Source organism: Herpailurus yagouaroundi, unplaced genomic scaffold, assembly GCF_014898765.1.
Source record: "Herpailurus yagouaroundi ecotype Mexico unplaced genomic scaffold, PumYag 182, whole genome shotgun sequence".
Taxonomy (NCBI): domain Eukaryota; kingdom Metazoa; phylum Chordata; class Mammalia; order Carnivora; family Felidae; genus Herpailurus; species Herpailurus yagouaroundi.
In genome coordinates this window covers 39753617-39766436 of record NW_024412413.1, presented here as the reverse complement: position 1 = coordinate 39766436, position 12820 = coordinate 39753617, and the positions used below count along the sequence as shown (strand labels likewise).

At 35.5% G+C, this 12820-nt stretch overlaps 1 protein-coding gene across 5 annotated transcripts in view; it reads left to right on the top strand.

Moving 5' to 3' along the window:
- SYT1 (synaptotagmin 1) overlaps window positions 1-12820 on the top strand; it is a 554276-nt gene that overhangs the window by 389762 nt on the left and 151694 nt on the right. For all 5 annotated transcript variants that reach the window (XM_040491356.1, XM_040491354.1, XM_040491352.1 and 2 more), the window contains one exon: window positions 7817-8001. In XM_040491356.1, the coding sequence (XP_040347290.1) occupies window positions 7817-8001 (185 nt within the window). The remainder of the gene's footprint in view (window positions 1-7816; window positions 8002-12820) is intronic.

Here is a 12820-nt window from a genome sequence, read left to right as displayed (position 1 = left end):
CTCTCTCTCTCTCTCTCTCTCTCTCTCTCTCTCTCTCTCTCTCTCTCTCTTTCTCTCTCTCAGAAATAAAATTGTTCATAAACAGTCTAAAAGCAAAGCTTTGAAATAGATTATTTTTCTTACTGTTCAACAGTAAATTATCTTAATATTCAATCCTGCATCTTGCATCGATGTCTGATACTCTAGAAAGATGGATTGTTTGGAGTAAACCTGGAAGTTGGCAAAAAGCTTCAGTGAATGTAAGAACGAAGAAATATGTAAGTTATTCATAAGATGAATTATACAGGCATTAGTGCAGTGATGAGGCACTCATGACAAAACAGATACGTCAAAGGTAGAATATGTCTGAAGTTCTTGCTGAATTTTTGTAGTGGCCATGGCAATGGTATTACCTATATCATCTTGAAGCTCTCAGCTGAAATAACTAGCACTGTGGTAAACGTACAAGCTTACATTTCTCAAGGAGAAAATGCAGCTCATCTTGTGAAAGAGATACGGATTTTAGATTGTTTCTTAATATGATGAATGGGAATGGAATGAATAGATAATGCAGAGCTACCATTGAAAGTGAAATCAAGGCAGAAATACAAAAAACAAACAAAACAAAAACAAAAACAAAAACCAGTGAGGTCTGCCCTAGATGTTATCAAAAAACCCAGTGAGTAAATCCACCAGAAGGTTGCCAACCTACGAGACAGCAGTAGCTGACTAACTGGGACTGTGGGAAGAGAGAATCAGATCTAAGGAAACAGGACTGAGGAGCCGACCTAAGGAAAACACATAGAAGAGAGTGCTGTACCTCACTGACCATCCACTCTACTTGTACTTGAGCTCAAGAGCATGGCTTTGTGGGTTTCTTTCAAGCCACCTAACATTTACAGAGCACTAAGCTGATAGGACTGAGTTTGGCATTGTAGAGAATGCAAAACAAAAGAAAACAACCATCTATTTAGAAGTGAGAGCTCAGAATCAGGAAATCTAGAGAAGGACTTCTCTTGGTCATAGAGCATCTTGTGTTAATTTTACAAAACTTCTCTCCCTAACTGTTAATTCTTAGGACTGAGGTACAACATGAGTCTGATGAGCAGACTTTGGATTTGGAGGCATAAATTAGATAGCCAAGGCTAACTATTCAGCAACAGTAAGATTTTTCCTCTCATAAAAGTACCCTCTGCAATACCCTTGTTCTCTGTGATAGTGTCATCTTTTATTTCACAATGTTCTATGAAAGATCAGGAAATCTGGAGTGTCTACCTTAAAAAAAAAAAGTTGAGAGCCCCTTAAGTAAATAATTTTTACATACTTGTTTAGTGCCAAAACCCCCTAGCGGGGAAAATGATGTTTTTCAGTCTGAGAATAACATTTTTATTGTAGAAAGACTCTTTACCTAGTTGCTTTCATCAATAAATGTCCCCCTAGAGCACTAAATTTGTACACAACAGCACATCAAGCCATGTAGCTTCTATCTGAAAACACCATATTATGCTCTAAGTACCAAGTTTGGCAAATATAAGAATTTTACTTCTTTTAAAAAAGTAAATAAGACCTAGTTTTTATCACATAGGAAATAAATAGAAAGCTTCATGCTTGGGACTGTATTATAGCCCTGTAAAAAAATGCCAGGACAGTAGATGTTCAATAAATATGTGTTTGATTCAAAACTGTTTTAGGGGTGCCTGGGTGGCTCAGTCAGTTAAGTGTCCGACCTAGGCTCAGGTCATGATCTCGTGGTTTGTGAGTTTGAGCCCCGCGTCAGGCTCTGTACCGTCTGTCAGTTGAGAGCCTGGAGCCTACTTCGGATTCTGTGTCTCCCTCTCTCTCTGCCCCTCCCCCACTCATGCTCTGTCTCTCAAAAAATTAATGAACATTAAAACAAACTTTTTTTTAATACTTACTTTTTTAGACTGCTTAACTTATGCCAACTCCTCATGAAAGAATGACCTCTCTTGATAAGGGGAAATGGTTGTGTGGGCTTTTGTCTCCCCCAAAAGAAGACCTGCTAATGCAAATTTACTTCTAAGTGGTTCTAAATTATTTTTATTGTGTTTTCATTAAATACCAGGACTTCAGTTCATAAATAATCCACAAAGAGCTGAGTTTTGAGTTACTAAGAAGTGAATTTCAGGTGTAGAAAGGGGGCATATTAAAGTACCTTTGATATCTTTGTATAGATTTGGATTCTTTTTTATTTTTAAATAATGTGCCTTTTTTTACTAGCCTAATACAAACCACCCAATGTATTCCACCACATAGTATTTCTTATTGGGTTGGAGGGGAAATTTTAGAAAATATACTTAATATCTTTATTTAAAAATCTGTCAACACTGGCACTTTTGCTGAACCTTGAGATACAGAAATCACTTAAATGACTGAAGAAGAAGAATAACATTTCAAGAAAGGAGGAATATACTTGAGACAGATACAGGGGTAGAACTGAACAAAGAACAATGGGTGACTCAGTCACATGGGGGTAACATCAGGCCGCTACTTTACAAGTAGAAATAGATGTAAAAGAAACATAAAACATATTGAAGAAGAAATGGCACCACTTTCCACACAATCAGACTTGGGATAAAATTTTCCACATGGTTCCCATGTCAAGAGGTCGGCAATAATTGAAGCACTGAGAGGACCCATAGAGCTAGCTTGGGGAACTGGTTTGAGAAGACGACAGATTCATCTAGAGGAAACAGTCTAGAGGCAGTGGGAAACACAGTCCCAGCATATACAAGAGGGGACAGAATGGAATAACTGACGTAAAAGTTTAAGACATGGGAAAGAATGGGCTCCACAGTGAGTCCATGTGAAGGTGATCAAGGGGCTAAGAACTTTGCATAACAACTCCATTTAAAGACATGGGAAAGGGAAAGGAAAGGGGGAAAATGTCAGACCCATGCAAGAAGGTAAGGGCAATAGAAACAAAAGCAGAAGGACATTTCAAAAAGGAATTTATGATCAAGATCTCATACCACAGACAATGTTGCTTGTGTTTGGCCACAAGAAAACCATTGCTTATCTTGGGTACAATATTAGTGTCATGAGAATGGTTGCAGAAGAGACAAAGGGGGTAAATCAGAAGATCACAGAAAATATAGCAATAGTCCACAGTAATATTCCAATTGTATGATCATCTATGTGCCGCATACCACCGATCTCTTGAGGTCTGCTTTGTATCTCGAGTTTTCTATCCCTGCTATGATGAATTCCACAGATGTAAAACTACACACATTTCTTATTTTCTAGTTCTGGAGGTCAGAAGTCCAAAATAGGTTTCACCAAGCTAAAATCAAACTGTCAGAAGTGCTGATTCCTTTTCTAATCCCCAACTTTGAGATAGAATTAACAAATAACATTGTCTAAATTTAAAATGTACATTGGAATGACTTGATAAATATTTTGAAATAATTACAATAGGGCTCATCAATATAGCTATTACCTCACATGATTAAGCATGTGTGGTAAGAACACAAGATTTACTCTTTCTGCAAATTTCAACTACACAATACGGTATTGTTAACTGTAGTCACTGTGCTATACATGACATCCCCAAAACTTATTCATCTTCTGATTAAAAGTTTGTACCCTTTGACCTACATCTTCCCATTTATCCCAACCCCCAGTCCCTGATAACCACCATTCTACTCTCTTTCCTCGAGTTCTCCACTTTTATAGGTTTTGCATTTAATCATGATCATACAGGGCTTGTCTGTACAACTTCTATCACTGACTTATCTCCCTCAGCATAATGCCCTGAGGAGCCATCCATGTTGCCACAAATTGTAGGATTTCTTTCTTTTTTATGGCCAAAGATTACTCCAATTGTGTATGTGTGTATGTATATGTACATGTGTGTGTGTATGTGTGTGTGTGTGTGTGTGTGTGTAACATACATATATATTACATTTTCTTTATCCCTTCATCCATTAATGGACCCTTAGGTTGTTGTTGTTGTTTTTTAAGATATATTTATTTTGAGAGAGTGAGAGAGAGAGCAAGCACAAGTGGGAGAGGGGCAGAGAACAAGGAAGAGAGAGAATCCCAAGCGGGCTCCGTGATGTCAGCACAGAGCCCAATGTGGGGCTCCATCCCACAAACAGTGAGAACATGACCTGAGCCAACATCAAGAGTTGGTCTCTTAACCGACTGAGCCACCCAGGATCAGTTTCTTCATCTTGGCTATTATGAACAATAATACTACAGTGAACATAGAGGTGCATATACCACTTCAAAATAGTAATTTTTTTTATTTCCTTGAGATATATACCTAGAATGGGATTGCTAGATCATATGGTAGTTGTATTTTTTAATATTTTTTTAGGAATCTCCATACTCTTTTCCATAATGGTTGTATGAATAGATTCCTTCTTAAAACTGTATGGGAGAATGCATTTCCTTGTCTTTTCCAGCTTCTAGAGGACACTCCTTGGTTCATGGTCCCTTTCTCCATCGTCAAAATCAAAAGCACAGAATCTTCCACTTTCTGATTCTGAAATTCCTATCTGCCTCTTTGACTTATAAGGACTCTAGTAATGACATCAGTTCTATCTGGATGTAACCCAGAGTAATCTCCCCATCTCAAGATCCTAAATCATCTATGTGAAGTCATTTTGCCATTGTAAGGTAACATATTCACAGGTCCCAGAGAATATCATGTGGACATTTCAGAAGAACCATAATTCTTCCTATCACAAAGTCTAAGTTAAAACACCAGAAGCAGTTTAAAATTGACTTTGACTTAATTCTTATGCATCAGTTTACCTTTGGGTTAAATAATGTGCAATTAATTCATTAACTGGAAAATGAAAATCACATTTCTAATGGAAAACTTCTACACTAGTCTATTATTTTCTGCTGAAAGGTCTTTAAGTTAAATGTTAAAATTCTTGTTATGAAATTCCATTTAATGATAGTTGGGTAGCAATAATAATAAGCTAATAGCTTTCTGCCAATAGCAGTATTTTTCTGAGCCCATTTTTTGTTGAAGCTATACTTTATTATGGAAATCACACTTGGCAGCATCTTATGCTGTCATTTATTTTCACTTTTTTAATATAAAATTTTTTATTAAAAAGGTTTCAAAGCTAAAGATTTTTCCTTTGTATACATTTAAGATACGTACATTTTTTACCTACTAAAGATATTTTGAACTTTTCAAACTATTGGACCTACTAATGTAAAGATATTTTGAATTTCTCAAACTATTGGATCTATATTTTTTCCTCTTTATACAGTTTTTCCTGTATACAATTAAAGGGATATTGAATAAACCTGCTATGAATATTGAGATAACATATAAAGTTGTAGCAGTTGCTAGCCCCTATTTAGTTTTCAATTTTTAGCCTAATATAAAATACATTTCATGAGATTTTTTCACTAATATTCAAACATTTCTATAAATACTACTAATGAATTATCCTATAGATGGTGTTTCTTACTAAACTTCCCAAATTCCAAATATTTGGCTGTTCTCCACAGGAGCATTTAAGGTGGTAATTCAATTCAAATAACTGAATTTAATTATAAATGGTGGTTTATATTCCAAGTATCTATTCAGTCAGGTTTTCATATGGGTACACAAAATGATACCCTTCAGGTTTTTAAATTCTATCTCAAGGTGCTGGTAACTTGTGAGACAAATCCTGTTAATTTCATATATTCAATACAGAATATTCCAAGTTAAAATTAAGCTACTCAGAAGATCCAACCTAGAGTATGGTAGCACTTTAAGAAATAAAAGTCACAAAATAAGATTTTCTCAGTGGTTATAATTTACCTTCAGGTTGCAGTATGTAAGATTTCCTCCTATAATCCTATGTTCCTATTTCTTTAATTCCTTTTGATTAAATAATGTCCCCATGCTTTCACTGTCTATTTTCTTTTTGTGAAGTTGGCAAGTGATCTCTGTAATTTAAGAGACTTTTATGTAGCTCTCTGAGAGACTATCATACAAGTCCAACTAGAAGAATAATTTACGAGGCTCAAAATGAAGGGTCATTATTAATACTGTCTTGCCTGCAATGAATATGTAGACTCTTTCGTTCATGCATGGCAGGGTTTTAACTAGATCAAAAGAGGCAGAAGGTTTTAAATGAGGTGTTATGAATGATATCATTGGTGACATAAGTTTCATTTACATTTTTAAAAATATGATTGTTTAATGAGATTACAGAACATAAAACATGTCATTTGGTGTTGGCTTATATATAACTTTCAAATATTTCTTTGGCTAAAAACACAATTTCAGAAGTTGTGCTTTTATATAGGCTAACATTTATCAGCCAATCGTAAGCTAGAATAATAATATGCATGGTAAGTATTCTATATTATAAAGCTAAACACAGGAGGACAGCTAAGAGTGGGTTTTCGCAGTTTTTTGAAGAGGTTAATTTTTAAGTGCTTTTACTTTATCAAAGCATTCCTGACTTGTATTCAGCAATCACTGATACTAATGATGTTTATGTAGGTGGAAGAAAATAGTACCTCTTCTTACCATTTCAATGTCCAGTGTCTTTTCTTAATTACAACAGGCAAATCTAATTATTTCTTCTGATCAATCTCAATAATTGAATAATTCCTTTCCAGGCAAAATGAAATCTTAAACATTTCCACAAGAGTTTGTTTTTTTTTAATATAAGCACACAGTATACGATATGCCAAATAAGAAAATGGATTGACTTTTAGTAGATGGACAACAGTAATAGAAAAATGTTTATGTGTTTGAGTATATTTATTTATATATTCTTTATTATTTTAAAAGAGCCTTTAAACCTGAAGCCTCTCTTCTTACCTAAAAATCACCTCTTCTTCCTCTCAATTCTCCCTGGTATAGCCACTGAACTCTACATTTTTCAATGTGTATTTATTAGTGTGTCCCCACATATACTCTGAGTGTTCTGTGTTACCCATAATATTTAGCCCCATGCCTTAAAAATAGCCAATGAGTTCCTGCTATATGCTGGATGCCACTCTAAATTTTTTAGTATATTAACTCCCTTAATTTTCAAAGGAGATGAAATGGGTACCACTGTTATCTTCACTTTATCGTGAAAGAAACTAACTTAGAACAGTTACGCCACCTAGCCAGAGTCACACAGCCTGAAAGTGGCCAAGCCCGAATCAGTGCCTGGTTTTAGAGCCGTTGAACACATACACTCTGCCCTGCCTCTGGAGACCTTGAACAGGCCAATGTCCTACTTTTAGAGTAGGTAACTTGCAGAGCACCAAGTACTTCTTCCTAACCTTTATTATCATTATGTTATTTATTTTCTCTGGTTATTTGATTGACGTCTGTCCCTCCCATTATGCCCAAAACGTATTCATAGAACCTCTAGTATGTAATAGATGAGTAACAGCAGCTAATATGTATTAAGCATTTACCATGTGCCATGAAATACATCTTATTTTAATCTTCAAAAAGTCTATGATACCTACCAATTTACCTCTACTTTAGAGGTGAGAAGACGGAGGGCAAAGGGAAGTTAGGTAACTTGCTCAAGGTCATACAGCTAATAAATGGTGGAGCCAGTATTTAAACTCAAAGGCCAAACTCCAGAGCTGTGCTCTGAATGAAGGAAGGAATGGATTCATGGAACTCTAACTTGGAGGAAAGAATATTGAACCTGTGGGGAAGGGTGAATTGGAAACAATACAAACCATCATCCTGCCAGGGGAAACACGGGTAACATAGCACAGAACAGTGTGCCTGGAGCACTCAATAGATGCAAATTAATCACTGAATATCTTTGTAGCCCATGAGTTAAAAGACTGCATATGTAATGTTTATTACTAATGCTCTCTGCCTATTTTCCTCTTTCAGTGCCACCGTGGGCCTTAATTGCCATAGCCATAGTCGCCGTCCTTTTAGTCCTGACCTGCTGCTTTTGTATCTGTAAGAAATGTTTGTTCAAAAAGAAAAACAAGAAGAAGGGAAAAGAAAAGGGAGGCAAGAATGCCATTAACATGAAAGATGTGAAAGACTTAGGGAAGACCATGAAAGATCAGGTAATGTATTCATTCCACATGACTTCATTGACAGTTAATAAATGGTTTATTGTTTTATGCCAGATAAGCATAGATATCAACAAATTCTGGACAGATGTCACTGCTGTAGAAATGCTTTGCAATCCTTTCAGTCACTACTGAACATCCCAAAGTGCAATGAAAACATTTGGTAGGGTTTTCCAGTCTCTTAAGCATATGAACCAGAAAAGGGCATCCATGACCATCAGGGCCATCTTGACAGGTCCAGCATACTGGAATGATGCCTGAATATTTTGACTACATCTGTTCAGCCAGTCTTAACTGCATTTAGAGTTAGAGAAACAGAATAAAGGGTATCTGAATGTTCCCCCTCTTGGGCAAGGCGCCCTTCTAACATCACTGTTCATAATCTCTGTTAAGTAACTGAGACTTATGGCTACTGATCATACTTGATGAAAATTGCCATTTCTACATATCCACATATCTCAATAATTAATGCTCAGGAATAGTGAATTAACCAGGTAAAGGGAGAGAACTATTAGCTAGTCCTAAAGAACAAGGTATAATTTTAAGGCAAAATTCTTGTTTCATTAAGTTAGGGACAATTAAACCATAACACAGATTATAAAATCCATCCAGCTGGGTTATCTTCCCAAGCCTTTGGATGTTCTTTACAGTGTTGTCTACGTTTACTAAATTAACTGGATGATTTGGTTCAGAATAAAGTTTACTATTAAAATTAAAGGCCTCTTCATTATTTTTTGGAATCATATTCATAGTGTTTATCTCTAAAACAAACACTTAATTCATATTAAAAATGTAAATGTAGAGCTTTTTCATAGAAATAACATTCTCAATTACCTTTGTTTCCCTTCAAATAATTGAAAAGTTCTATTTATTCCCAAATAGCAACAGATATTGACAGTTTTTAAAATTCTTTACATAATATTAATTACTATTAATTGAACTCTTATATAGGTGAATCTCATTAAGAACAATTTAGTCAAGGAGGGCATTTCTAGTACATTTGCACAGTTTCCTACTTAAGCATACACTCAGGGCATCAACCCCACTCCCCACCTTGAGTTTTAAACACTTTTTCTCAAAGACTCTGTAATGTCTATTGACAATTTCGCAAAGGCTCTTTTGCACTCACTGAACTTGTGTTTGGTTTCAGAGCTATAGAATCGATGGAGCGCCTGTACTCCTGCTCAGAGAGCTTTGTCCTGAGCACAAAACAACAGATTTACATTTTTCTGAATGTTTCTTATCGCAGCCACAGAAGTCCATGCACCCACATTCAACCACAGAGGTCTAATAAAGATTTTTCTCTGTAGTTCATTTGCTACATAGAAACAAATTTGAAAACATGTCTTGCTTTATTTCAACATTTTCTATAACAAGCAGAACTTGATAGAGATTTCTTTAAACAATGTATTGTGAGATTAGCATAGAAACAGTGTGCTATACAGACATGGACTGAATAATGTGTAGGTGAATTTCAGCTGTATCTATGAAACAACACGAAAATACAGCCCTATCGTTTTCACAACTACAAGTCAAATGTCATTTTCCCAAATCCTAGAATTAACAAAAGCACCAAATAATATTAAATTGTAACTGTAGCATTCTTTTCTCACATAAGAAATTTGTATTTTTCTTTGTGGAATTTGTTATGTATGATGTAAGATTGTAATTTATAGTATAGTAGTGGTGTTTATTACCCTGTTATGACCTGGATAAATGACCAAGATCTCAAATGCTAAATACAGAAAATTGATAGTGGTTCACTTTTCATGGGTCACCTATTCCTTTGGATGGGAGGGGAAGAGAAAAAAGTAAAAAAGGAATACTAGTAGGAAGTCAATGATAGTTTATAATAATCTACTATTACAACAAAGTAGTCAAGATTTCAACCACTCAAAAAGATCTCATCCTTTCAAGTGGATTACTTGTCCATACAGGATTTTGGAGCTCTTATTTTATGAATAACTAAGTGTACAGAATGAAATACAATTTGGACAGATAAAAAGAGGCCCAGTTGTGTAACAGTAGCTTAAGGTTCTTTTTAAGACAGGCAACAGTAGTTAATAATGTGTTCTATTTTTTAGGAGGAAGGATGATGAAGCAAAATAGAATGTACAGTTTTAGGATGTATGTCAAATGTCAGTCATCCAAATTCAAAATAGTATAAACAGAAAACTTAAAGAAAAATTTAACAAAAAAAACTTAAGAAAATTATTCTTAAATAATTACATTTTCAGAATATTTTAAATGTATTATTTATGTGAAAATGGGAAAAACAAGTACAGTCTATGACTCTCATTTACAAACAGAACAGATGCAAGAGGCATTTTATATAGGATTTTTTAAGATACATGGGCTCCAGGGCCACCAGTAAGTTTTTTACCATTTCAATCTGTGTAGGAATGAACAGAAACTCAAATTTCCATGCTCATGGCTATCCGTCTCTATGTTAAAATTTCACAACCAACTAGGAATCTTTAAATCCCGCAATGACAACAAACTAACTGGTAATAATGTGTTTATACAGAGTGAGACTTATAATTAAAGGGGTTTATTTTTATTTTTTTTTAATTCCTTAAAGCTTGACAACACTGAAAATGCAGAGAGGCAATACCAACTTGCAAAGTCATAGGTCTGGAATGGTCATTTCTCCATGGTTTTCACTAATGTGTGTGGATATTTTAATTTTTATTTCTTCCTTCTATGTCCTCCTTATCTGTGTTATGTCTCATGACTGTTCTGGACTGTCCCTTGCGGTAGGTTTCCTCTGCTCTTTAGAAACCCCTAGTCAACGCTCGGATACATTTAGTGGCCTGGCCGCTGGGGCTCCACAGCTCAGGGTGTACCATTCTGACACACATCAAGAGGCTGAACTAAATTGATTTCTTTTTCTTAAGATAAAGAGTTCTCATTTTAACCATTCCTAACTGATTAAATACAACAGTATTAGAAAGCTCAAGTTTTTAACTGATGGGCATGGGAAGAAAATCCAGTCCCTTGTGCTACTTTTTAAGTGTGCCTTATCAAAGCCAAATCTGAACAATTTAACTTAGAATAACTTCTCTTTCTAATGATTTGTAAATTAAGCACTTTTTGAATGTCGAAGCAAGCCAGAAGCATGTACACCAAATCTTTGAAATTTTAAATAAGATCTGATGTTCCTAAGATACCTTTCACTACTGCAATTTAGCAAACCATCAAAACTGCTGGGTTTACAAGCTTTTTCCTCTGCATTTTGTTGGGGGTAGGGGGTGGAGGGGTATTGCTCTTGAGATATTATAATAGCTACTGATTTAATAAATCTGAGTTTAATGTGATGGTACAGAAGATGTCCTGCTTGAGCTCAGCCCTCAGGACAAGAATAGACTTAATCATTTCGGTGATGAACAGTGACACGGAGAAATTATCAAAAATTTAGCCCTATTTCATGCAGAATAATCGCAGAGATGGTCCTGCACCTTTTATTAGGGCGAAAACCACTTAGGAAGAAGGAGATTTAATATCTCCGCTATCTCAAATTGCACTTGGATGAAACATGATATGTAAATTGTCAGTTCTGAAAGAGACTTTTGAGAAAGTATTTTAATCCATGAGTTTTTTGATAATCATAGAGTAACGTGTAGATTTTTCAGACAGAAATATGCATTAAATAGTTTGCTATTCTTTTTAAAAACTAAAAATCTTACAGGGAGGCAATTTACCTAAGCTGTAATTTTCTAGGCACATCGATTAGAGTGTTAAAGACTTAACATGCAGCCAAGGTTTTGAAAGGGCCTCAGTTCCTCTAATTAAACTCAGTAGTCTTTTCTGGTCACTTTGCTACTATGTTCCCTTTAATGACTCCCCCCTCCCCCCAAGTTGAAAGATTAAGTTTTTAAGTAATTACATTAATTGTTTCCTGCCTTTGACTATCAGTAAGCACATCAACATTTTACCAGTCAGGAAAACATCTAAGTATGAACTTTCCAAATGAAATGGGGTATGGCTAACCAGATTTGTGAAAGTTTCTACCCAGACATAATAACAGTAATATTCAATTTTCCAAACTCATTGTAGGCTCCTGAAAATTTTCCAGAAGCAGAGTAGGGAGGCACCTCTAACTACAGCTCAACTCTATATGATCCTCCCACCCAAATGAGTTCTACTCATGCCACCACATCTCCACTTTTTTTTTTTTTTAGGATCGAATTGGAGTTAGTGAAAAGAGCCAAAATGGACAATCTTGTCAGTTCAGTGCCTTTTTGAAGCAGAGAGCCTCTGTACAAGTGGATGAGTTACTAGTAAAGCTTTCTCTTAACAGAGAAGAAAGATCATACAATCTGGAAGGTGGGGAGAGGTTGGGTAATGGAGCTGTAGTTTGACAACTCATGCCTTTCTGAAATCTGGGTATGCTTCTGGAATTTGAGTTCTACAAGGATTCTCCGATCTAAGTCAATGACAAGACTTAAGATTCCTTTACCTTGTCATAGATATAAAGCAATCTATCACACACACACAGCAACGAAAATGCCATAACCAAACACTAGGGAAGAATATTTACTATATATATAGTAAATATGTGTGTGTGTGTGGGTGGGTGGGTGCGTGGGTGTGTATGTGTGTGTGTATATATATATATATCCCCACCCACAGAAAAGTTGAAACCAGTAAAATACAGAGTTTCTAGAAATTAGTAAGAGCAGAACAAAATGCTAGCAAATTTAGCGAAGGATATATACAAGTAGTCCCCAGAAGAAAAAATACAAACGGTTAAGGATTTTAAAAATTTTCAACCTCACTAGTAGTCAGGGAAATGTAATTGTATCACTTTTTA